A 27,894-nucleotide genomic window follows, 5' to 3' on the forward strand; every position below is an offset into this window, starting at 1 on the left:
CACACACACACACACACACACACACACACACACACACACACACACACACGCCGCGCGAACATACAAAAATTTTGTTTTGTTACTTTTGTTTTATTCCATTACTTTCTTTTCTTTTGTATTATCATAATAATCTTGTATAATACCCGCTCTCTGTAATTTAGAACATGGCTTTCATATTATATACACTACGAAATTCGGTTGGTCCGGCCTGGAGATCCGTAACACAGGTCAAACCCTATGAATACATAATATTCATTATTTATTTATAAGATAACATTGTAAGGAGAAAAATAAAGATTATTGTTATTATTAACAACTTGAACGCCACGCGGGTCACCATGTGGGCCACAATGTCGTTGGAGCCACCAGGATTTCGTAATTTTCATGAGTTTTTACAATGTTGTATTTCAATGACAATGCATTGAAAATGTAGTATTTGCCACTGTAAACTAAAAACTCTGGTGTTTTTATTACAAAAACCAATTAAATTGTATGTTGGCACACGGGTGTCCCCCGTGGCCTCAGCGGAAGGGATTACGTTTTTACATCCGCGGGGGCCGCGGGGATCACCGCTTGGCCCACCTCGTGCACCTCCCCCCGCGTGCTCTTGCGCCGCGGGCCGCGGTCGGCGATTTAGTAGCCCATTATATAAATATATCATATAAACTTCCAATAAAATACTAAATATTTATATACGTTACATACGTCCCATTTGATGCAATTTGACACAACCCTTACGAAATATAGAAAAACGTAAATAAATTCTAAGTCTTTTGTGGAAAATAAGAACCATGCTAACTGAGTGTTCTACAGGGCCACGCGGCCCACCTTTCTTACTATTTGGAATGATAACGATACCTCGTGGCTTGTAAATCGCGTTTAAAGAGAAGCATTGCCTTGGCCCACCGGTGACCCGTGTGGCCTGAATGGATTCAATGGGTTTGGCCCACCCGTGCCCCCCATGGCCTGAATGAAAAGTCACTTTTTTTTAGTGGCGTTCAACGTGTTAAACAAAATATTATAGAACGGAAGTACAGGGGAAGGAATGAACAAATTGCAAAAACTTGCAAATTTTTCTATATGCTTGTTGCAGACCTTTATTTTTGTTTTTACAATTTTTTTTATTTCACTCTGTAATCGTTTTGACTACTAAAGGCGTGGATTAATTAACATACCTATTTTACTGTTAGATAGAAATAGGGACATAAAATTAAGATAAATATGTTAATGACATAAAAATATACGTAACAATAATTTTTAAAACTATTCACGTCATTTCGCTTTAATAAGCCAAACATACCGAATAAACTCGTACATTTTATTGCAAAAAATATTTCAACAATCAAAACGTGACCTGAAATCTAGATCTATGAAAAAATAATAGTTAGGAAATACAATCGCTTAAAATCTGTGCGAGTGAAATAATACAAACAGGCATAATAAAAACCTTTTGGTCCAAACACGATTTCAATATTCTCTAACAAAGCATTTATATTTTATGGTATTGGGATATATTGTGCATTGGTGGTAGGAGTTAACGGGCAGGAGTGTACTCGGATATAAGGTGTTAACAAAATTAACTATTAATCTTGAATGACGGAAAACTGGTGAATTGAGACCCAATTTACTTAGTACAATAGCGAGAGGAATTATAATTAAGCAATGCTATCAATAAATAGCCGGCGCTAACAGTGCTATTGGTACCAGAAACAAAGTTCGTTTGCGCAATGTTGTGTGGTAGATAATAGACCAGTTTACCAGTGCTATGTACAGACCAGTGTACATTGAAGACCGCAGGTGTCTTGAAAGAGTGAACTTTCTAAGGCATGTAATTCTTGTATAAGTTTCTAGGAACTAAAGCTGCCATTATGTGTTCTGGATTGCAAGAATATGAGAGTCAGCATAATTACAGGCACTGAAGACTCATATTCTATGGCTGGCAACGCAAGAAAACTTCTTTCTTATTGCAAATGGTAAGAATAGTGGTAACCCGGGAGAACAATTATTTCCCGGGCCGGGAGAAATATTTGTATGGCCTACATTTATTTGTCTCTTGAGTCTGAGTGTAATTTGTGGTTGTCTATACGTGTGTGTCCATGGCACCCGCGACACAGGGTTTCCCTAGTGCGGGGCTATGTTGCGTGTGTGCGTTATTATTAAAAAAAAATAAAAAATCAAACTCTATGCTGCTTACAATAAGAACGGTCCAAAGTATAAAATGTCAAGCTTGATGTGCTCTTGGTTGTACCTATCTATAGCTTTAATTTGTAAGTTAAGAAGTAGGGTATATTACATTGTGTTAAACTTCCAGATATTACAGAGATTCCAAAATGGGGTGGTTCACAAAAATGGATGATATTCAATTCATGATTATCTCAAAATCCCTACTTGTAACGGAACGTTACAACGTTGTTAAATTTTTTTTTCTCCTCCTCCTCCTCCATCCTATTTTTAAATAATAATTGATTATAAAACATTACAGCCATGATTTACCATAGACAAAATGGGTTAAATCTATGGCAGCTTACGTTGCATTTTCGATAGGATGTCGGAGACGCAGGGTGGGCGCGGTAAAACATCGAAACTAACGCCGGAGTCCCGTTCTCTCAGATTGCTTCAGAACGTCTTCAGAGGTAGTCCACGCTCGGCTTGGCCGCGCTCACTATATAAAAAACCGTTACGTACATATATTCAAAAGTGCAACACTTTTATTGTAACGAAGATTATTGCTTCCCAATCACATTAAACGTACTTAAATAGTTGGGAAAGTGAAAGTTCCCGCTTTAGGGTAAGTTGAATGACACACAAAACACTTGTAACGCTTTTATTTGCTAATTTCATGTTTTCAATTGTACCAAATTGTACTATGTCGTTATTTCTACGATTATATATACATATAAATATATTATATATAAATATATATATATATATATATATATATATATATATTATATACATATATATAGATTGCATCTCCAAAATTTCAAATTGTAACGATCAATTTTAATTGTATTTTTTTCACCAGACGTTTTCTTTGGCTTATTTAGTTTTATATCTTATTTTACAATAATAAGTTAACGTCTCGGCCTTCAGCCTTATTACCTAAATTCTTTTTTTTATATATTTTACGCATATTAAACTGCAACTCCGTTCTGGTCGCGCCACCGGCAATCGCTACTACGTAGGTGCTTCTCCAATTCTCTTTTGCCGTCAGTCATTCACAACGGAAGCAAAAGGACTGTTACTACTAGTTGGTTATCCGTTGCAGGAGTCACCTTCGGGATAATTGTCACCATCTACCTTCGGGTTGGAAAGCTACCTTCGCCTGAAACTAGTGTGGCCTTGCTTCTGCGCCGGCAATTATACAGGGGAGCACTGTAGTCGGAAGCGAAAAAAACCAACGGTCTTAAGGCCTGTTACTACGACCCGTAAGAAAAATATAATTTTATGTACCATTTTTTTATTTCAAAATTTAAATTGTATTTTTTTTATTACAATTAATTCAATTTTCGGATTTCTTTGTTTGATTTTCTACCCTCATAGGGAAAATAAAACTAGGGAATCGAACCCGGTACATACCGTCAAACTGGCGATAAGTAGCATGACAAAAGCCTGTTAGGACAGAATCTCACAACATGGAAACAGGCTCGCAAAAGCTCTGGACCAACCTCCAAGTAGCAGAGGATTGAGTAGGTGCCACATGTGGGACTAAAAGAAGATGTTGGAAAGATGAAAGGCGGGTGAGCCTAACACGTTAAATAGATCACACTACCTCCGTTAGTTGAAAGGGCGCATGTGACTTTTTAAAATTGTTTACTTATGCTGCTGTGATTAATAAGAAAAGGCCGATCAGTCAATATTATTACGTGAATACATATAAGTAAGGTATAAAATTAGTGCAAGGGAAAAGTAGATATTTTTTAATTTCATTATCTACTTTAAACATTATTTTCTCAGGCCTGAGTTTTTGTCACAACCTTTCAACTACCAGTGGCGGCAGCACAACAAAGAACTGCTTATGGTCCATGGTCCGATCGCACGTTGCAAAAGTCATTATAAAAAAAAGTTAAAAACTTAAAACAACCCATGCCTTTATAATGGACAGTGGTTAAAACTATATACAGTGATGAGTCGGATTGCATGAAAACCTTAAATATTGCTATTTAAAACACCTTATCCTTCCCAATGTTAAACCAAAAAGCCAGTCCTGTTAACAGAACAAATGAATAAATCGAATCTAGTTGATATGGTTATTGGGTCAGAATAATAATGTAATACCCCAAATGATATAGATCCAATTCGTAGGCACGCTATTTGTATTTAAAATTAATTTATTATACAATGGGTAATAATGTTTAACATTAACAGTTATTATTATACTGCTGTGTCGAATACAAATAACATTTTAAAGTAGTTAGTTTACATTAAGCTGAGCCACAGAGCAAGTTTGTTTATCACTCTCGTTTTCTCAAAACAGATGTTACGTTTTGTTGCGCCGGTTTGCTGGTTTTAGCGAGTTGACTGACACACTGAGTCTTTAGGTTCGTCAGTCAATTTCACTTTAGTCACCGTCTGGTGAGTTCGTGTTTGTGTTATTTTGCTTAGTTGATTAATGATTATGTCACTTATTGTGAACGACTTGACCAGACTAATCTAATAAATAAACCTCGAGTTGGACTCTATGTTTTTATTAGTAGGTACAAGTTTTGTTCCATCGCCTAGTGCCTTTTATAGATTGTATAATAGGATATTGGTGAGTGCTCTGAAGAATTATTCAATCATATCCTTTCCTCCCCTTTCCTGCTCAGAAGCACGAGTGCTGGCATTCGTTGTCACTATTTTACAACTTGCAGTATTCCGTCGCGGACTAAAAAGCTTGGTGGCACCTTTCTCTGTCGCACAGTCTACAAATTAAACTCCCTTCCATCACACGTATTCCCTGTGTCTTACGATATAGGATCCTTCAAACGAGACGTGAAGTAGCATGTAGGCATGTAGGGTGGATGGAGGTGGTTTGGGCAGTGATTGTATCAACACTGCACTAAGTTTCTTCACATTTGGATTCCACTTTCCATTTAACATCACTTGAAGTGGAGTCATGTGCCTGTCACGTGTAAAAAAATTACTACAAATAGGTACCCAGTTGGACTACAAACAAACTACTGATACATTTCTGCCCTTCTAGTCATGACTAATGCTTTCTAGTAGCAGTAGAGCTCTTTGTGAAAGGGTTCGTCTCGGGAAGTATTGCCGCCTTACCTATTTTTGCCGCCAAGTTCCGTTCCGGTTTGGATGGGTAAGGGTGCTGGTGAAATTATAAAGCACATGGGAATTTATGTCTCAATGACGGGCACAGTGGCAGTGCCCCTATGATCTTTGCTATTTAAAGCTCAGAGTGGCGCTGCAATTGCTATTGTAGTCTCTAATAATTATCAAAACTTTAAGTGTAAAATTTTAATGTAGTAAAAGACACACACATAAACACACACACACACACACACACACACACACACACACACATATATATTGTCTATATGTATAAGTTTCACATTAGAAATAGTAACTTTTATCATCTGAATGTTTATAACACTAGGCGAAATTTTCGAAATAATTTACATTATATAAATATAACATTGAAACGAAAATACCTAGATGTTAAGAAGTAAAGTGTACGTGTATTTACTTTTCAAATTATATTTTAATTTCTATTTTATTTTGGAACTACAAAAAATAAATTTAAAAAGTCATATCAAATATCAAAAACCAAAAACCACAAGTGAGAAAAAAGTTACAAACCAATTCAGCAAAAAAGATCGTTAACGAAAACAAAAGCATAACGCTGCACTCAAATTGGACACCAGAATAATAACTGCATCATTTACATGACAGTGGAAATTGGGAACAATACAGAAGTGTTGGACACTGGACTGGGTGTCAATAATTCATGCGTCTGACATCTCACTTAGTTTGCATTTTCATTACTCTGTCGTTATAGGCTCTAAAAACACTGGAAGAGATGCAATAGAAGTCATCTTAGCTAAATGTGTGGCTAAGAATCAAACGTGGCCTAGTACATTCGTCATCCTCATATTTAAGAATTAAAGAGTTCTGGCGTTGAGACCGCATAACGGAACACACTCTTTATTTTGTGATACCACGTAAAAAAAAACGACATGACAGTTGTTATACCTCTCAGAGCTTTAAATCCCAAACATTTGGGGCATTGCCACTGCACTCGTCACCCTGAGACATAACTTGGATAGGCCTATTTGTTTGTAATTTCATAAATACCTTTACTCTTTAAAACTGAAACGCTGTAATGCTCATATTACTACATAAGGCGCATTATAAGTTTCCGGAACTGGCCACTTACATAAACAATATTTGAAAAGTAATTACAACATTTGAAAATGGAACTCTTTGTTTCATGTTTCATCTGACTGTCACTTGTTTTTATATTGTGGCGTCATTTTAGAAATTGATTGTCTATGTCACCATGGATTTAACTCGTGAAAATTTTCGTAGTATGATTTTCTACGACTGTAAGTGTAATTTAACAGCTCAGCGGAGTTTCGCTCGGCTTCAAACTGCTTTTGGCGATGAAGCACCATACAAGACAACTATTTATAGCTGGTTTGCAGAATTCAGACGCGGTCGTGTGAATCTCAATGACGAATTTCGTGCTGGTCGCCCGTCCACTGATGTGAACAACAAAAACATCGATGCTGTGCGCCGTATGATCTAACAGACAGCCATGAGATTCGACCATCTTTAGGCATAGGCATGAGTCAAATACAATCAATATTACACAAACATTTGGGTGTGAAAAAGCTGTGCTCTCGGTGGATCCCACACAATTTTACTGAGGCTCAAAAAACGGATCATTTTAAACATATTAAAATTACTAGAGAGATTGTAGTAGCAGTAGAGCTCCTTGTGAAAGAGTTCGACCAGGGAAGTACTGCCGTCTTACCTTACCTGTTTCTGCCGCCGAGCAGTAATATGACTATTACTGTGTTCCGTTTTTAAAGGGTTAAGGATGCTGGTAAAATTGCAGGCACATGGGGTTGTCAACTTAAGACTCAGGGTGACGGGCGCGGTATAAGTGCCCCTGAGATCTTTGTGATTTAAAGCTCTGATACTGCAAAGGTTATGGACAGGCGTGTGGCGCACGACTTGCTCGTCCCATCACGTGATAGCATAACAATTTCAATATAGAGTACTAACAAAAACCGACCTAAAAAGTTCGTGGAATTACATCTATTTGCCAAGTTTTATTGAAATCGGTTACCGGAAAGTGTGCGAAACCGGATTCATCCCCTAGTTTGCTCTTAGAGAGGGAATATTATCTTCATATTTAAATAGGACCACTGCTGAGGTACGCTCTTTCCAACAAAAAAAAAAGAATCGTCAAAATCGGTTCACAACGCCGTCGCGTAACATACATACAAAAAAACATAAAGTCAGATGAGAACCTCCTCCTTTTTTTGAAGTCGTTTGAAGAAGGATTAACAATGGTTTAACTAGAGACATCATTAAAATGTGCATTTCGACTTTCAATAACAATCCCGGTGACTCCTTGTTTTACTATGTACACAAACTGACGTAAGTTTTGTGCACGATTCAGTATAATACTTCCAGGAATTCTATCTCTAGATTTACCCTGGCAACGTGCTAAATATAACCTAGTTTATAACAGTACAAATTCGTAACTGCGACGATGTTGACTTGTTTATTTGCATGTGGAAACATGATTAAACACATTAACTGTCTTTTCACTTCTGCTAATGAAGAGAGGGGAATTATATTGCAGGTATCAGGCGAATAAATGGTGAACTGAGTTCATGTCGAAGGTCATTCAATTGCAAATTAAACTAAAGTATAACTGGTTATTCAAACTTAATTAATTGAATAAATTCCTACTCTCATTTTTATTGATTTTATTTCGCCTTTTGTCAAACAAGATTTTCGGGGCTCTACGCTGTCTACATGGTATTTATACAATTTATGAAGCCGCTTAATTAGGCGGAGTAATTAAAGCCTTTCATTGTCGAATTCCTTTATAATTCAAACGAGATCTATTGATTTAATGTCTACTGTATTATTTTGCCCGTTCCTAGACTCCGTTCGACTTTCTTAATTGACGTAATTGAAAAGTTAAAACCTCACGTTTCGCTCACCCTTTTAAATATTTACTTTACCACCCAATTAGTGCGCTGCTCATAGAGTTTTCTTTTAAGTCTTTCCTCATATATTTCTGTCTCTTTTGCACTTTAGGTAAAGTACGTTCGTAGAGATGCGACAGGATATTTTGTGCATTTCATCCAGATTACGAGCAATCCGTTATTGTGCTCGCCTTTCGATTCGTTCTCTCATTCCAATTTGTTTATTTCGCTTGTTTCTCTGAACCAGCCAATTTTGTTTTTTTTTCCAGTGTTTTCACGTTAAACCGAATAAAAAAGAGAGAAAAAATAGACAAATACGTGTCGCTTTTATACTTCGGGCAGTTTTATTTTGAAGTCTCTTTCCAAAGTCGATAGCATTCTTTACAGTGTTTATTAAATGTATGTCGTAATGCCGAACAATATATAAAGGGTGTAATCGTTAAGTGCTCCTAGGCGATTATTTCATAAATATTAGGGATATCAAAAACCCATAAACTGATATCGAAAATACTTTGCCTAATGAGTAAATGACATCAATTACTGAGTTGTTCAAAATTGAAGCTTCTCTACGAATGTATGAATTCAACGAGAGGAGAGTTCAACGTTAAATTTTATTTTTTAAAGATTATTGTTGTTGTTTTACACATTAGGTAACGTACTTTCTATATCAGTTTAAAGGTTTCCGATATTTCTTATATTTAAGGAGTAATCGCCTGGGTACATTTAACAATTACACCTTGTATATATATTCACATTATAGATATTGACTTCTGTTAAACTGAAATCTCTATATTTTTTAAAAGTAACGATCACAAATGTTATGATAGTTAATCCTTTTAAAATGATGCAAAAAATGGCACAGCTCTAGCTAAATTTGCGCAAAGTTAACAGAAAAGCTAATTTCGTTTATTTTTACCTTTACCTGCAAATTAAGGCTTGTGTTCTAATTTATTATTAGCGCACCGTCCTCACTCTGACCTGCTTCACTGACTCTTTTCCCTAAAATAATTAATGAAGGATGTAAATACGAAATTCAATTTTCGCTTCACTTCTTCATGTCGTGTTGATGCTTCTTTAATTTTAAATTGTAGATATTTTTATATGATATGTAGTAATGGAAACAATAAGTCGTGTACTTGGGGGAAAAGCCATGCCTACCCTATGCCATTCAGTTAAATCGCAAAAACCTGAGCGGCTTTGCCTCTGAGCACGTGCCTGTAATTCACTAGCATCTTAACCCTTCAAAACCGGATCGGGGTAATACTTACAATCTTGGCGGCAGAAAAAGGTCTGTATTGTGGCAAAAGAACTTTTTGACAAGGAGGTACTACTGCTACTAAAATGTCAACTAAGTTGCTACCTTGATGGCGCTATCTGTGGCCACGTTAAGGTCCCCCTCATCCAGGGGTTAGTATGAGAGAAATACCAGCAAGTTCTCTATGAACTGTGTTGGAACACCACAGTCATATTGAGTTAGACTAGAATCCCTAAACCGTCATTTACGTTAAGATTTTTATAAATAAACCGAGTTCATGAAAACAATTAGGGGAAACTTCTTAAGCTCTGTTTGATTTGCTTTTGATATAGTTAATTAACAGAAAAAGTTCGATAAGCATTTTTAGACATCGCTCTTATTACTTTCATTTTAATATCGCCTATAGGAATCATTCCATAAAACGCGCTTCTACTAGCGTAACAGTCGATTGGAAGTGGTCGTAATCCATAACAATCTTAATTGAGGCGCGACATCTGACACATAAGGCTATTCAATGACTGTGGAACGTTGCGTTTTGTATTATAAAATAGTTTGTTCAAGTTTTAGTCAATAAACTAAATAATTAATTGTGACATTTTTTTTATTTTTTTTTAGACAAACTGCCTCCGTGGCCGAACGGTTACCATGCCGGACTGCCACGCAGAGGTCCCAGGTTCGATTCCCGGGCCGAGAGAAATAGTTGTATGGCCTACAATTATTTCTCTCGTGAGTTTGGGTGTAATTTGTGGTTGTCTATGTGTGTGTCCATGGCACCCGCGACACAGGGTTTCCCTAGTGCGGGGCTATGTTGAGTGTGTGCGTTATATATTATATATATATTTTCATTAAAAAAAACTGTCCTCAAAAGTTTGTTTATCGACTTTTTTCGATTTCACTGATAAGATCCCCTTATCAGATTCTGACTTCTTGATGCCAATGGGACTGTTATAGACTCCTGTGTGAATGGGACAGTTATATTATACATTTTATAAAAATGTACAAAGGAGGAAAAAAAAAAGGAAAATAATTAGAAATTTATAGCCGAAACGAACCCAGAACAGCTTCGTCGGCATCAGGTACCACTTCGAGGATACAACTCTTTCAAACAAATTTTCAAAACAGGTCCACAATTGATGGAGAAATCGGTGTGTACACTGACATGCCTACAAAATTTGAGGATTTTCCTCGACGTCCATGGGATCCCCGCATCAGATTCTGACTCAGTGACAATGGGATCACCCAATTTTTAAGTCGGTTAAAAATTACATAAACTTAAAAAGAAATGAAACTATTTTTCCGGATTTAAATCGCGTATATTTGTTTTTTCAAACAAACCGACGTTTCGGGCCCTTTACAGGTCCCATGGTCACGGTTGACTGAGGTGGTACAGTCTTCAACCAGTTATGTCTAATATTAATGCAAACCACCCTATTTTTTCCACTATAGTTACAATAGTTATTAATTAAATACCTTATTTTTAATTTTACAAAGAAAACATTCCAATTCACGCTACATTAAGTTTTACAAATTATTTTATTGAATGAATTTTTATTAAGTTTAATTTATTATTAATTATTAATAGAAATTAGAATAAACTAAAACATATTAATTAGTACTGCAGTCTTATGTCTGTTTGGGATTTTTCATTAGAGGAAATACTGGATCCCAAACTGGTGGTACGGAGAAACCATCTTCCCTGTTGAAATTAGGATGTTTTTTAATTTCAATGGCCTCTCGCAGCATCCTGGGCAGATAACGGACTTCTTTTGCAAGGACCTGGGGTTTGTCAAACTTCATTGAATGTGTAGGTTTATCCATGACATGCTCGCAGACTGCAGACTTGTTTACGCGACGGTGTTTGACATCAGCTGTATGTTCTTTGACGCGGGTACAAATACTTCGCTTTGTTTGTCCAATATAAGAGAGACCGCACTCACAGTCAAGCTTGTAAACTCCTGCATCCTGTAAGGGGATGTTACATTTCACGGGTCTCAGGAACTGAGAAATCTTTCTCAGGGGCTTGAAATAGGTCTTGATAGATGCACGCCTGAGGACTCTTCCGATCTTGTCTGTAACACCTCTCACGTAAGGTAATATGGCAGGTCTTCGCTCGACTGTTAGCGGTTTCACACGGGGTCTGCGGCGTTGGCGTGGAATCCTCAACTTATTCGCATGTAGGACTTGCTTTATATGCTGAAGTTCCCCCGCCAGATGATTACTGTCGCAGACACCATATGCTCTCTGAAACAAAGATTTGCCCACGGTAGCTAACTGGCTAGGATGGTGATGGGAATTACCATTGAGGTACCTATCTGTATGGGTTTTCTTTCGAAATACAGTATGGCCTAGGGTGTTATTAGGATTTCTTTTAATTAAAACATCTAAGAAAGCTAAAGTACCACAATTCTCTTGTTCCATAGTAAATTGGACTCGTTTTTGCAATACAAATATGGTTTGAATATCTAAGGTCACTCCCAAGAAAACTGCTTTCTTAACAAGATCTAACTTTTCTCCGTTTATTTCTATGCTTGGTCTAGTCGATTTTACGTTACGTAATTCAAATTTAACACATTTTGTCTTCGTGGCATTAAGCAATAAATTGTTAGCATTAAACCAATAAACTACCTTGGAGAGGGTATCATTAATATGGTCAAGAATTGTGGACCTGCATTTCCTGTGTAATGCAGATTTCATTATATTTTCCTTTGCTGTAAGTAAGAAGTATGTATTATATTTAGAAATTAAAGTCTTGCTTCAGAAGACATCGTAGGGAAGGACCATTTTCCCACTTGGCTTTTTTATTTTTATGTTCGGCACTACAACTGTTGTGGACAGGCGTGTTGATTACCATCAGGTGCATGACTAGTTCGTCCCGTCACTTGATATTATAAAAAAAATGTTCATTTCTAAGTAAGTGCGATCGTAGACATAATTATGTATTCCTATAAACAATAGTTAGATACTGGTTTGCTAGCTTAGGTTTAAGTTTTCGTTTTATTACCTTGAGTCCCATTAGGTCTAATTTGCGTCATTTATTAAAAATTTTGTTTTTTTTTTCAATTTTATGGCCACGTATTATTAGTATCAGTTTTTAGTATGTAACCAAACCCTCAAGTGGAAAAAGTACATGTACTTCCCCACCCTTTAGTAATAAACACGCACTCTGACCGAAGTGTGGGCAAATCGCGTGCGTCGACTGCCTAAATGAAACTGTTTAGGGGCTATTCACACGAGCAATGCGGGCTATAGTGTTTTGGGAAATAGTCGTAAATCTGTATCGTTACTAAAAGTGTTTTTACGCCAGCGTTGAAACGAAAAACAAAGAGATTTGGATGTGTTTCCCTTTGATGTAGGTTTGATATGTGGTTGTAATGCTTTGGTGTAAAAACTTCTACATATACTTTAAATCATATGTGTCGGTGCACGGGTAAATGCTTATTATTATGTTGTGTAAGAATTAAATCTTCTTAAAATCTAACCATAAAGTCAACAGCTAAAGAATTACCTGTTGATTGCCACGTATTTTTGTCAAACACTCGGGACTAACAATTTAAATCAATTTTAATTAACTCTTGACTTTTATTATTGTTTGTTTATATGCATAATATGTTAAATTGCCGAATGGTTTGACCTGAGTTATAAGTTACCTTATCTATTTCTGTCCCCAAGCAGTAATGTGAGCATTACAGCGTTCCGGTTCTGAAGAGTGAGGGGGCTTGGGAAATTACAGGCACGTCGGACTTGTTACTCATTATGTTTCAGGCTGACAGGCGCAGTGGAGTGCCCCTCAGATCTTTGCGCTTTTAAGCTCTGAATGGCACTGCAACTGTTATGGACAGGCGTGTCGCTTACCAGGCGCATGACTTGCTCGTCCTGTCACTTGGTAATACACTCCCGGACACATAATTCAGCCACCTTGCATTTTAATTCTAAATAAAATTTTATATAAAAATATAGTTAGCATCCAAGAAGAAGTTTTCTCCGATTTTTTAAATTCAAAGTTTCAATAAGGACTTAAGGACATGACATTTAGTATACCAGTTTCAAAGTTGCGTAGTAGCATTTTTGAGCAATCAAGCATTATTTAAGCTAAGCATTTAATATTGAAAATGCAAGGTGGCTCGATTTATGTGTCCGGGAGTATATAAAAAAAAGAGTTTTACGGAATTTATGTGTGAAATTTAATTTGCAATTTAACATGAACTTTTCGGTGAAGGAAAACATCTTGATGAAACCTGCACGTCGAAGAAGGTCCACAGCCCTCGGTAAACGTGTGAAGTTCCCAAGCCGCATTGTGGTATGTGACCGACCCGTGTCCAGCAGTGGAATGTATAAATGGGTTTGATGATGATGATGTGTTTTTCGTTGCGTTGTCGCACGAGACGTAAAAATTATAACAAGATCTTACCGAATCACCCTCTGCTGTGCGCCATATAAAATTTTTGCTGACGTCATGTATCCTATGCATCTCCAAAGGCTCATTAGACAAATGCCATCTCATTTTTCACAATCGGCTTAGACGTTCAGCGGCTGTAGGAAGTAGAATATGTATTACATACGCAAGCAATAAAATGACTCTCATTTTAATATCGCCGTAGTAGGATCAAGACACTAAATCATGACGACACTGAACAATTACTTTCTTTCCTTAAATGATTCAACTCATAGGATTCTCCCCTAAACCTATTCACACACGCCATACACTTCATATACATCATACTTACTACACACCGACTCAGTGAAACTCACACTTTAAAAACACTTCTACTTTTTACAAGACGTGAGATAATTAAAGATAAGTCTTACAGGTTCTCGTACTTGTTTTATTACAATTTAACAATATTAACGTATTGTGTAATTTACTCTTGTATGACAAACAATATATCATAACTTTAGTGCTCATCTGCTCAGTGGAAGCCTGGTGACCTGTAATACAGGTTTTCATACACAAACTAGTATATCCGATTTTATTGTTAACTCTAAATCATATTACTTTTAAGCGGGTGCGGGTCGGGCGCGGATAGGGTCGGTACCGCGGCGGGTCTAACTCCGTGTATGTCGATGATGTGACGATTGCTCCATAGGAATACTAAGACCACATTAATCGATTGCACAGACGATAGAAAACAATGTAGGAAACGTCGGTTTGTTTGAAAAAACAAATATACGCGATTTAAATCCGGAAAAATAGTTTCATTTCCTAAATGTAGGATTGTCATCTGCCCCTATATTGTTGTAGGAACAAAAGAGAACTAATGCATTTTGATCCTGAATGAAATGAAAAATTTATTTATATTCTCATCACAAGCTTAAACCTTGAAATACATCAACAAATATTTCAATTCTCGTCTCGCCCATCCTCGTCAATCCAGAGCATTTCCACTGAAGATACGCTAAGAGAGAATTGAAATTTTGCCATATAAATTTCAATCTTCGTCTCGCTTTGTCTCGTCTTTCCTTGCCGGTGGAAAAGCACCTTTAATGTTTATTTCGTTATAAACTAAAGGTATAACCATAGATTGTCATATCATTATTTGTAGTAATTCTGTTTTTTACGGCTACTCAAAAGTTTACATTAATAGAGGTTACGAAATTTGCGAATTTAGCCGACGATTGAATAGTTCTTCCTTGCGAGTTGAATAGGATCCTGAGAGGAGTAAAAATTATTTGTTCTTATGAGCACAATCTTTTGTTTTTGGTGACAAAGGCGTATTTTGTGTTCACTACCACCGTGTACACAATAGTTAGTAAAATTTGACAAAGCGTTATTATTAACGGTTTTAAATATTCATCACGCGATTTGAAATTTACCTGAATATAAAACTTTCATAAACTGTTCAAAATTTTAGTTAAATTTGTATTCAAAATTTCAAAAGCAACCTAGACGTGTTGCGTGTTGCATTTCAATACATGTGCAGTATGATGCAAAGTGCATAATTAAGTTTTCACTTCGGACTAATCAATCACAAACGAGTTGGCAACTAAGCCTATTATTGTGACGTAATTTAGTTAATATGACTTTCTAGAAAATGATAATATAAATATAATCAGGTTATGAAATTTTAACCCTATAAAATCGCTGTCTTAAAAAAATGTACAATGTAAAGTATACTTAAAGATTATAGCGTGTGTACAAATGGCAGCACATCAGGCTACACGACGAATTTTGTTCCGTCGCACTGGAGGCGATTATCGAACAAAAGTGTACAGCTTGATATGCTGTTGAATGTACAATTTTTATTTAACTTTACGTCATTTACAACCGTCGAAAATCCGCGTAAAAAGGAATAACAATTTTTATAGCTTAACCTGTGACGGAGAACGCCCTCGTACATAGATTTTTTAAAACTTTTGTACAGTTATTGCATAACTTTTTTAATTTCCTGGTATATTCGTGCCAATTACAAAAAAAACAACTGTAATTAAAAGTATGGAATTGGCAAGGATGCAGGATTGATTAAGATACAAAGAAGTCTGAGCTCGTTTGCTTGAAAGTACCGAACAATAACGAGGCTTTTCATCATCGCAGACATTTCCTTTCCTTTTAACGAAAAACGCTAGCCGATTCTAACCATGATTTATCAGGTTTTTCAATTAGGTTTGTCAATTTCTTTTGTCATAAAAACGGTCTTTCAATCTACGAAATTATTTTTGTGTTACGGACATTCTTCTACATTTTTTTTTTCACTTTTATTCAAATATTGCTAAATTTAAATGAGGCTTAATTACTATTGGCAATATTACGAGTTTTATTTGTTTTTTTTTAAGATACCAGGTGACGGGACGAATAATATACTATTATATTTTATTTTATAAAATCCTGGCCTATTTTTGTATTTATGTTACGCGATAACTCTGGCTTGTGATCCGATTTTGATGATTCTGTTTTGTTGGAAAAAAGTACCGTAAAACCGCAGTAAGTAAAACCTAAGTTAATAAAACCTCAGTAATGGTTACATTTAAATTTGAAGAAAATATTCCACCTCTAAGGGTGGCAAACTAGGGCATGAATGACTTTTGAGGTGGGTTTTTTAATATTCTGTACTGAGATTATATAAGTAATATTTTGTATGATATATTTGATATTCTATATTTGTGTTGTTGTTAATCTTATCTGTGGAAACTTGTAAATCGCCATCTATTTTTATTTTTGTAACTATTTATATACCAAGCTGTTACTTTCCCTGAAAATGTAAAATAAAATAAAATTCTACTTTATATTGTCATTTATTATAAAAATATAACTGCTTTTTTATTTCAAGCTCTGCTTATTTAATTGTAAGTGACACGTCCCTGTCCATTGCAATCACAATGCCACTCCTCAATTTAAATCACAAAGACCTGAGGAGCATTGCCACGGCGCCGGCGCTCGAGACCTACATTGACATCTCATGTGTCTGTAAATTCACCAGCAATACTGAATCCAAACACAGTAATGCTACTGTGTTCGGATTCAGTATTGTGAACATTCGCAAAACTGCTTCGCGACAGAAATGGGTAAGGTGGCCGTAATTGCCTGGACGTACTGTTTCACAATGAGCTCTACTACTACTAAACCTGTTATATGGTCTCATACGTTTTTCGATATAACTATCCACCGATACATTACAGCAAGGAAAGATTTGCCACCATAACCCCTGCACTTTATACCAATATACTTTTATCACTTTCTATCCCTGCGTACTACCACTACAATATATGTGTAAGGTGGCATATACAATTGTTATAAAGTCCATCCACTCTTTTAGATTATTTTGTCAAAGTTATTTTTTTGTGTGCATTCCTGGTATTCTTTAAACAATCATTACATACATAGTGTCTTCTGGGGTCAAACTATGTTCTAACGTTATTTAAAATTAATTTAGTTTTTGTCATAATTTCGACATTCATTCGAGTTCCTTTGTTATTTGTTATTTATTAGTAGCTTTGCTCAAGGCGATGCAGCGCCTTTAAAATATCTTTGATGTGATAAGGTGACTTTTGAAATTGCCATTTTATATAGGAAAATTAAATCAGTCAGCCGTGATCATAGGGCCTGTAAAGGGCCCGAGACGTCAGTATGTTTGAAAAAATAAATATACGCGATTTAGATCCGAAAAAATAGTTCGAATGTGTAGCAATCGCGAAAGCCTTAGATAAAGAATTGGATTAGAATCGATGGTTTTAAAATATAGTACATTATTGCAGAGGCCGGGAAGAAAGGGATTGCTGGACGAGATTGAGTTATTGTATTAATACGAGTCACAAACGGTGTTTTTCTCAAACAATAGAAAGTTAAAAGAACCATTGATTAATGTTAAAAGTAATATTTGACTTTTGGCTAATATTGCCTCTTGTTTTAAATTAGGCAGTGTACAATCGATTACTATATTTTTGTAATCGCTATCTTCTCACTAGAACTCATTTTCGCGATGAAAATACAAAAAAAGACGAATAAACAGAAAATTATACTTCAGACTATTTTACCGCCTTTTCCTTTTTTTTTAAGTAAGCTGTGTAGGTAGGTATTTTTAATTACGGACACTGGACTGTTGGCTGCATAAGTTTTTCTTTTGCCTGTTTACATAGTTCATAATTATAGTAGATAGATTTAAAAGTTTATTGCAGCGGACAGTAATGTATTTTCATACTTACTTTGCAGGCCTTGGCCGGGAAGAAGTCGCACAGTCCATAAATGGAAAACTTTCTGAAAAAAAAATTAACTACGCAGAACTACTTACACATTTTTGACATTTTATGGGCAGTTTGTCGATGCCCCTCTTGTAAGATTCAATCAAATCAAGTCAAAAACTTTAAAGTACCTCTTCATTGCTTCGGAATTCATCATGTCATCAACATATTCAGCCAACATCAATCCACTGCTGGGTATAGGCTCTTCTTTATTACGTCAACTTTTAAGGTCGTGCGCCATCCGCATCCAGCAAATCTTACGATATCGTCAGACCATCGGGCCGCTGGTCAGCCCCCTGGCCATTTGCCTCCTCTTGGCCACCATTTCGTGACTGCTTCGGAATTAAAAACTAAATATACAGGATTCCTTTTTTTACTCTCAGTATCAAATGGTATAGGGCATTTATTCTCGGATTTTCCCTGTCTCTAATTTTCAGCTACGATATCAAAAAATGTACAGTCCTGTCACCAATCTCCAAAATTTCATAAAAACAATGTTAAGCACCAATTTTATACGCTTTTCCCGTAACTGGAGTGTTTTCAATTCGCGTTGTAAACCGTTTAGCTGCCTTGTAATTTATAGCCTTCGGGCCATAATCGAGTGTGCGTTTTGAACGGAGCACGACACACGTGAAAATATTATCATTTCGAAGCTCAACTTGTACATTTTTGGATTTTATTTCGCTGAGACGTTTCAATTGCGTAAAAGTAACAGAATTCTAAATATATAATTGATGGATGTATATACTCGTATAATAATACATGTTAATATAGTTGAAACTGTGGGTTCCCAATAGGAAATAATCAAATCGGGAAACGAACTTTCCAGAATGTATTTACTTATAAATTGGTTTTGGCCTGGGCTGTTGTGAGAAGTGCGCCAGAGTGGATTCCGTTACTCTTTGCAAGGAATTGTCTAGTTTCATCATCACCGTAATCATCATTCCGCCGGAAGACGTCCATTGATGAACACAGGCCTCCCTCAAAGGTTCCCTACTTTAAGACCAGGTAATGCTGGCACTTTATTATTATGATGGCTAGCTATTTTAGACTCTCGCCTCTCTCATGGCCTAAATGATTAATTTAGAATTTTTAAATGGTAGAGGCGGTAATTCCCGGCAATGACACAGGCTGCCGGGATCAGAGACTCACGTTCAAGAACCGGCGAACAATATGCGCCTGCATTTGTATTGGAAGCGACGACATAACAATTAAGATTATTCCAGTGGAGGCCACATCCCACATGAAGTTAGTTCGTTGTTATATAAACTGCCCCCGTGGTTACCATGCCGGACTGGCACGCAGAGGTGCCAGGTTCGGTTCCCGGGACGGGAGAAATAGTTCGACTCATCCGTAGAACAATGATCTATGTGCAAGACTACTTGTTCTCAGGACATAGTACATTTCGTTCGTTCTTCTTCGCTGTGGATGTCAGATCAACCGTTGTTCGATTTTATATTTCCGAAATGAAATAAGATAGGTACATAAATTCCCAAAACTCCTTTACATAGGCCTTAGTTTGAATAACGAAATTATTCTCTTAACGTACTTATTCTCTTTATGCTATATAATCAGATCGGACTCTGTTCTTCGGATGTGTCGATTTGTATGGCTTACATTTATTTATCTTGTGAGTTTGTGTGTAATTTGTGGGTGTCTATGTGTGTATCCATGGCACCCGCGACACAAGGTTTCCCTAGTGCGGGTCTATGTTGAGTGTGTGCGTTATTATTATTCTGTATTATTAAATGGTGACAGATATTACTATTAATATAAAAAAAATCCCGGTATTCGGTTCTTGACCACGTCGGCCTGAAAGCGCTGTGTTAGCCAAGAAAAACTTTTCAAATAAATCTGTCATTCGACGAAAGTGTAGGAAAAGTTAAAAAACTTATTTTTATCAATATTCTTTTAATTTCTGGCTAAAGTTTTTCCATTTCATGAGCTATTTGATGTCAAAGTACGACTTCACCTTTCTATTATACATATGATGTTGTATACGCAGGAAAACATTGTGATGACACCTGAACGTCGAAGAATGTTCACAATACTCGGAAAACGTGTGAAGTGACCAACACACATTAGGCCAGCGTGCGGACTATGGTCTAAATCCTCGCCTAGGAAGAGGTTCTTACCCAGGAGTAGGACGTGTACAGGGATTGATGATGATAATGAATAATTCTTGTATTATTTAATCAATTAAATTTATTCTTTAAAAAGAAGTAATTGCACGATTTAGATCGGAAAAATAGTTTTATTTTATAATTCAAGTGACGGGACGAACAAGTCGCGCGTCTGATGGTAAGTTACACGCCTGTCCATAACAGTTTCAGTGCCACTCAGAGCTCGCAAAGATCTGAGGGGCACTGCCACTGCGCCCGACACCCTGGGACATAAGTTGATAAGTCCCATGTGCCTGTAATTTCACCAGCACCCTTCCCCTTTAAAACCGGAATGCAGTAATGGTAACATTACTGCTTGGCGGCAGAAATAGGTAAGGTGGCAGTACTACCCTGGACGAATTCTCTCACAAAGAGCTCTACTGCTACTAAATAAAATATTCCAATGTGTAAAATAGCGAAAGCCTAAGAATTCGTAAATATTGTATTATTGTAGAATCCTGAAATAAAAATTAGGGGAGCGTGGGGGAATGTGAGCCTACTAAGGAAAATAGACAATGAATCTCGTAATTTATGCAATTTAAATTTTTATTACTTATGATTATATGCTTCGCTTATGTGTGTACTAGATAATCACAGAAAAAAATATGAAACTAAAATATAATAGGAAATGAAACTATTTTTCCGGATTTAAATCGCGGGTCACGTACAAACATGGTCAAATATGGTCACGGTCGTCTCGTTGACATGGGACCTGTAAAGGGCCCGAAACGTCGGTTTGTTTGAAAAAACAAATATACGCGATTTAAATTCGGAAAAATAGTTTCATTTCCTATGTGTAACAATCGCGAAAACTTAAGAACTCGATATAATAATTTGGTTAATAATAAATATCTAAAACATGTCATTCGCTACCATTACCCAATAGTTCGGGAAATGGGAGCCGGTAAGTATCCCGTATTTTAAATGGTAGCCATTATAAATAATCGGTCTGAAAAAATATATAAATTAAAGTAATGAAATATATAAGTTAAAAACGATTGAAAGTAAACAAGAAAGTGTTAAAGGTATGTGAAATATTCAGTAGATACTGCAATGAGCTAAGGAGAGCCAAATAGCTCTCATTACCCGCGTAACATCGAATTTAAAAAATAGAACAGTATAAACATTGTATTGTAATTTCAAGCATAACACATAAAATTCGTTAGATATGATGACATAGCTAGAGTAAATACAATATAGTATCTATGCATTTTAATGCTTATCTGGGATGATGAAATTTGGCTATTTTATAAGCAGGAAGCGAAAAACACACAACCCTCTCGCACGACTAAACGCGGGATTCTGCGCAGACGCCCGCGAGAGACGAACTTTGGTGAACGTTAACAAATACATAGGAGTGCCATATTTTATATGTATATATAATAGACACACGCTTGGTCACAATCTTACCTGATGTTATGCGACGATGTGATCGTCGGCGATGGGACGCGTTTGCCTAAAAAATGCCTATTCACTCTAGCCTTGAATAGCCCTAAAATTTGCACGTTGCAAGTTTGCACAAATACAAGCATTGGGAAAGTCCAGTTTAACACCGCTCTCATTACCCGCGGGCTCCCAATATCCCACGTTCCCCTCAAGAAAATTAAACAACAATGCTTGCCAAAGTTACGAGTGGAACGTATTTAAAGTCTTGCTCATAAAATTGTCAGTAACGTTCAATAAGATTGGGTGTATTCGGTAGTAACGTAGTTTTATTCATGAAGCCTTATTGTGAAAATAAAAATTACGCAATACAATTCAAATATGTGATACTTATCGAGTTCTCGGAAATGAAATTTTTTTCGGATCTAAATAGCGTAACTATATTTGTTTTGTTTTCCAAACAAACCAATGTTTCAGGTCCTGTTGGGGAGATGCCACACGGGAGTTGTGTCGGCGTTGCGTCGTCACAACTGCGTTGATTTCAACCGACTGAGTGCCGCACGAGCTGTTCCGTCGACACACGCTATATCAATGTACCGTGTGGCATGTCGTTCTGTTTTATATGTAGTACAACGCAGTTGCGACGACGCAACGCCGACGTAACGACCGTGTGGCATCTCCCTTACAGTTGATCACGGCTGTCTGATATGGTGGTCCCACCCACTACGTTTCACTATAGTTATAAAATTCATTAATTTAATTACGTTTGTTTCTTTACCCAACAACATTTCAATTTACGCCGTAAGTTTTGATATTTTTTAAATTTTAACAATATGATTTTTCACTAAATTATATTAATAAGATATTAGGAATAAGTAATAAAACATATTATTAAGTACTACAGCAATCTAATGTTTACTTGGGATTTTTCATCAGAGGATTTACTGATGGTACGGAGAAGACATCTTGCCGTAACCATGGGACCTGTAAGGGGCCCAAACTGTTGATTCTTTTGAAAAAATAAAATGTACGCGATTTAGAAAATAATTTAATTTTCAATATATAATTTGTTGAAGTTGAAATCCTCATGTCCTTGCTGTTTTTACAGTTGCTTGAAAGATAATATACTTTTGCAAGCAAGCTAACTACCCTATTCGAGTAATTTGCTTAATTCTTTCAATCATTAAGGGTAGCAATCGTAATATTCGGACGGTTGGCGGCCAACACGCAATCGCACTCTTTATTGCTTCGTAGCCTTTTGTAAAATAACAATAGGTATTAAATAACTCCTTTCGATTGTTACTTCATTAACTTGTTGTTCAGTATGTCCTTACTGTTTTGCAAACTAAATTGTTTCAAAATTATTATTTCAATTACATATATTCATGTTTTTTCTAACACGACAATCATATACTTTTGTTAAAATACTCAACTAATCCGTTATTAGTATTGATACAAAGATCGAACAAATTTGTCACCACGTTGAGGCAGCAGACGCTGGTTCGAGTATAGTCAGATCAAAGCTATTTTTCTTTGTGTACAATAATATTTTTTGAATACTAAGTGATGGGACGAACAAGTCGTACGCCTCATGGTAAGCGGCATGCCTGACCATAACAGTTGCAGTGTGTTTCACAGCTTAAATGGCAAAAATGTGAGGGGCACTGCCACTGCGCCCATTACCCTGAGACATAAGTTGAAAAGTCCCACGTGCCTGTAATTTCACTAGCACCCTTAATGCATAATAATGTATGTATATAATAATAATAATAACGTACACACTCAACATAGCACGCACTAGGGAAACCCTGTGTGGCGGGTGCCATGGACACATATGTACATAGACAACTACAAATTACACCCAAACTCACGAGAGAATATTTCTCCCGGCCCGGGAATCGACCTGGGACCTCTGCGTGGCAGTCTGGCATGGTAACCGTTAGTCCACAGAGGCAGTTGAGTTGATGTATAGTTCTTCCTCTTTTATATAAGGAACACAATATAAAATTTATTTATTTATTTATTTAACAAACAGATGTTTGCGCAACATGCGCTTGATAGATAATTTAGTCTGAGCTTGTCTTACATGGAGCGTTCCAAAGACGAACTGCATGAAGGGTAAAAGAATTAGACAAAAAATCAGTGCGATGAGAAGGAATAGAAAGCTTAAGTAATTCGCAACCCGGCCGAGCGTTTTGAAATTGAAATGAACATTTAAGATAATCACGTGCAGCCGGGTCGAACAAGATTGAGAAAAGAGTGGTTAAAATTCTTAAGGACCTGCGTTCACGGATGGGAAGCCAATATAGTTGACAACGAAAAGCAGAGATGTGGTCATACTTCCACAGACCAAAAATAAACCTAATGCAGTTGTTAAGAAGACGATCTAATCTATTACACACACGTCAACACACGTAACACACGTCAGCATAATCAATCACAGGCAACACTAGAGCTTGAACTAGGAGAGTTTTGGTTTTAATTGGAAAATTGCATTACGGCATTTCAGTACGCGCTTTTTTTTAGTTCTTTCCAAATGATACATAGCAAATCTGTGTATTATAGTGCAAGAGAGGAAATGCTTTTCGATTAACATTGGACTATGTACAGGGGGCCCCACGGCGATGCCACACGAGTAAAAGTACCTTAAATACTGTAGATACAAAATGTTGCTGAAAAAGACTTCTGCATTCAAAGATTTTTATCGAAGAGAACCCGGTAAATGGGAAAAAAACACCTGTAATTGATTGAAATCAACTTTTGATCCACCTATATGGATCGATTATTATTTTCTTCCAAATAACAAAAAGAAATAACATTTAATTTGAAATTTTGTACAGGAAAATTAACATGTAAAATATTTAGTTTACAGGAACCGGTATAAGAGTGTGCAGAAGTTGCAAACTGAGCATAGACGTATTATTTTAAACATTCATCATGAAAAAATAAATAAACAACAAGAAGCGAAATTATCAAACGAGAGTCAATTTGTATTTGTATAGACATTCTCTATAATGGGACCATTTTGAGCGTTTGATAATTTAAATTGATTGTTAGTTGCAGTTAAATGTACTTAATCATTTTTATTACATGTTAAATTTTATGGTTTTCCCTTTATTTAATATGCCAAGAAGAAAACAACTTATTATTGAGGCTTTCGATCAGTATAGTAAAATTACAGCTGTTTTTTTTCGCATTTGGCAGGTTCGATTCGCAGTTGAGACAGGCTACTCTTCCTGCAATATGTGTCTTCGAAATATGTTTTTAACTCTCAAACAACGGTTTAATCCTCTAGGCATAAGTCATCAGCAAGATAATAAATTTTATGTACAAATGAATTATGTGCGTGTCTTTAGGACAACAATAAAGCCATCCATCAAATCTGTTCGAAATAAATCAGAACGACAATGTTGCCACTGCTTTATGAAATTATGAACAAAAGGTGTAATTTGTCATTTTTGCATAAAATGTGTAACCACTCGTAAACTTTTTGAACGTTTATTACAGTTATTTATGCGAATTTGGGCTATTGATAAAACTCTTTTACTACGGCCCTTGGGGTGCCATAAAAAATATTATTTAATTGTTCTGTCGAAATTACCCCGTAACTGTAAATTGCTTTCAAAATTGTATACTTCAGTATTGAAACGTTCGTTTTAATTTATGTTAAAGTAAGTTTATGATTAAAAGAAAAACAAATAAATTGTGAAATTGTGGAAACCATATTTTTTCGTTTGACAAAAATCATAATCTGATTGTTCTTAGATCCGATAAAACATTTATTATTCAAATTATAGACTTTGAAATTATGCATAGATCTCTGGAACTCTCTCCCAGTTACGATTAGACAAGCGCTAAATATGTTTGAAAATCAATTAAAGAAATTCTATTCTTTTCTATATGATAGAGTACAATAGTCTTATATAGCACAGTTATAATACACCTCTTACAGAGGCATACGAAAATTTATGTCCATTCTAATCTTAATTTATAAAATATGAAATTATACATTACAAGGTCAACTAATAAATCTATTCAAATGTAATGTCAGAAAATTTAAATTCATTACATTATGTAATATTCAATTATAAGCATATACATTATAATTCCCACTATATTATCATTCGAATATTCATCAACCGTGTAATAGCATTTTTTATCAATAGCCTTGACAATTCCCTCCTGAACATATCCAAGGATAGAATTTTTAACTTTTGTGGCAGTTTGTTGTAGAGTTTAGGCAACATGTAAAGGGCGCTTTTTTTCTTAAGAGCTGTTTCGGAAGAGGTCGTGCCAGTGGTGAACATTTGAGGTTTTCTAGGGCGTAGATTATATCCCGGAACGACCCCGTAGAGTTCGGGGTTAGATTTTAGAAATGTACATGATTCCAGTATGTATAAACTTGGGGACGTTAGCATTTTTAACCGTTTAAGGAATGGTCGACAGCTGTCAGAATGTGTGAAGTCCCCAACCCGCATTGGGCCAGCGTGGTCGACGATAGCCTAAACCTTCACCTGAGAGGAGAACCGTGCTCAGCTGTGAGACGCATAAATAGGTTAACGGTGAAGCATAACAAACTTGTCGACTAATTTTAGTCGTAGAATCTTTAAACATCTCTCCAGAAAAGTTGTCATTTTGCAGATGTAGCCTTTTTACACTAAGGATGTGACTTATTGTTTAAATTTAGAAGACAGGAATGACGGATCTCGCATTTTGGTTGCAGGTACCGCAAAACTTATGAGACGATGCGGCAACATGGGCCGAAGTGGTAGTGTCATGGAGGTATGTATACATATACCATTTCTATACGTATTTACTCATACCATGGACGAATAAGTCGAGAGGATTGCCAATCGTGATACAAGATAGCGTAGTTGGGTATTTAGTACCTATTCGTACAGCAGATATCGCGACGAGTGCTAAATAGCTATTTTTGTAACTAATTTATTTTGTTTAGTTAAGTAAATTAATTTGCTACTCCGCGAACCCAATGAATGTTAAATCGTAGCTACGCTTGTGTTGAATAAAATAAGACAAGCGCGACTATATAGGGCGCACTATAAGTTTCCGGAACTGGCCACTGACATAAGCAATATTTAAAAAGTCATTACAACATTTGAAAATGGAACTCTTTGGCTGTAGAATACAGTTTGTTTCATCTGACTGTCACTTGTTTTTAAATTGTGGCGTCATTTTAGAAATGGTTATCTACATCACCATGGATTTAACTCGTGAAAATTTTCGTAGTATGATTTTCTATCACATTAAGTGTAATTTAACAGTACAGCGGAGTTTCCCTCGGCTTCAAACTGCTTTTGGCGATGACGCACTTTGCAAGACGACTATTTATAGCTGGTATTGCAGAATTCAAACGCGGTCGTGTGAATCTCAGTGACGAATTTCGAGATGGTCGCCCGTCCACTGATCTGAACCACAAAAACATCGATGCTGTGCGCCGTATGATCAAAACAGACAGGCATGTGACATACCATGAGATTCGAGCATCTTTAGGCATAGGCATGAGTCAAATACAATCAAAAATACACAAACATTTGGGTGTGAAAAAGCTGTGCTCTCGGTGGATCCCACACAATTTAACTGAGGTTTAAAAACCGGATCGCGTCACTTGGTGCAACGCCATGCTTACCAGATTCAACCACGGGTCGTCAAATTTGGTGTGGGAGATTGTAACAGATGACAAAACATTGATTTATAGTTACGATCCCAAAACAAAGCAGCAATAGAAAGGAAAGAAAGAAAATAAATTTATTCAGCCCAAACACATGTTACAAGTACAATATGATTTTATGCTCAACTGCGGCGGAGCCACAGAGCTGGTTTTCAGTGGACCCTTTTTTGAATCAATTGAGCGTATGGGTCTTTCGAGATAAGCCGAAACCAACCAAAGTCGCGCGCGCGCAAAGTGTGCAATCAACAACCCCTGAGGATGCCTCGTGGAGAGGCGAAACAAGTGTCGGGTTTATTTCTAATGGTGGTTTGTGACTGTAGTTGCATTAAATAACTGTGTTATTTATTTTATCAATTTGATGCGGAGGGAGGGTGGGAAAATTAACTGCACGAAAAAAATATTCAACATAAGCGCAGCTATTATTCACGATTTAACCTTCACAGGGTTCGCGGAGTTGCAAATTAATTTAGTTTCATTTTTATTAATTTGTTTTACAATGACAAGCTACAATTTATTAAAGCTACTCTAATTTCTCTGATTACAAACAAAACAACTAGATGGCGCTTATTA

The 27,894-nt window shown here is 36.4% G+C and overlaps 1 protein-coding gene across 2 annotated transcripts in view; it reads left to right on the top strand.

The window, feature by feature from the left end:
* Positions 1–27,894, top strand: part of LOC113229220 (suppressor of lurcher protein 1) — a 695,358-nt gene that overhangs the window by 99,070 nt on the left and 568,394 nt on the right. The window contains exons 1-2 of one of the 2 annotated variants that reach the window (XM_026462749.1): positions 3,357–3,428; positions 26,359–26,417. In XM_026462749.1, coding sequence (XP_026318534.1) covers positions 26,373–26,417 — 45 coding nt within the window. In that variant the 5' untranslated portion in view covers positions 3,357–3,428; positions 26,359–26,372. Of the gene's footprint in view, positions 1–3,356; positions 3,429–26,358; positions 26,418–27,894 lie in introns of those variants that run through there. The other variant, XM_026462748.1, reaches the window with a different exon arrangement.

This window comes from Hyposmocoma kahamanoa, unplaced genomic scaffold (assembly GCF_003589595.1).
Source record: "Hyposmocoma kahamanoa isolate Upper Pololo Valley unplaced genomic scaffold, ASM358959v1 296, whole genome shotgun sequence".
In the NCBI taxonomy this organism is placed as follows: domain Eukaryota; kingdom Metazoa; phylum Arthropoda; class Insecta; order Lepidoptera; family Cosmopterigidae; genus Hyposmocoma; species Hyposmocoma kahamanoa.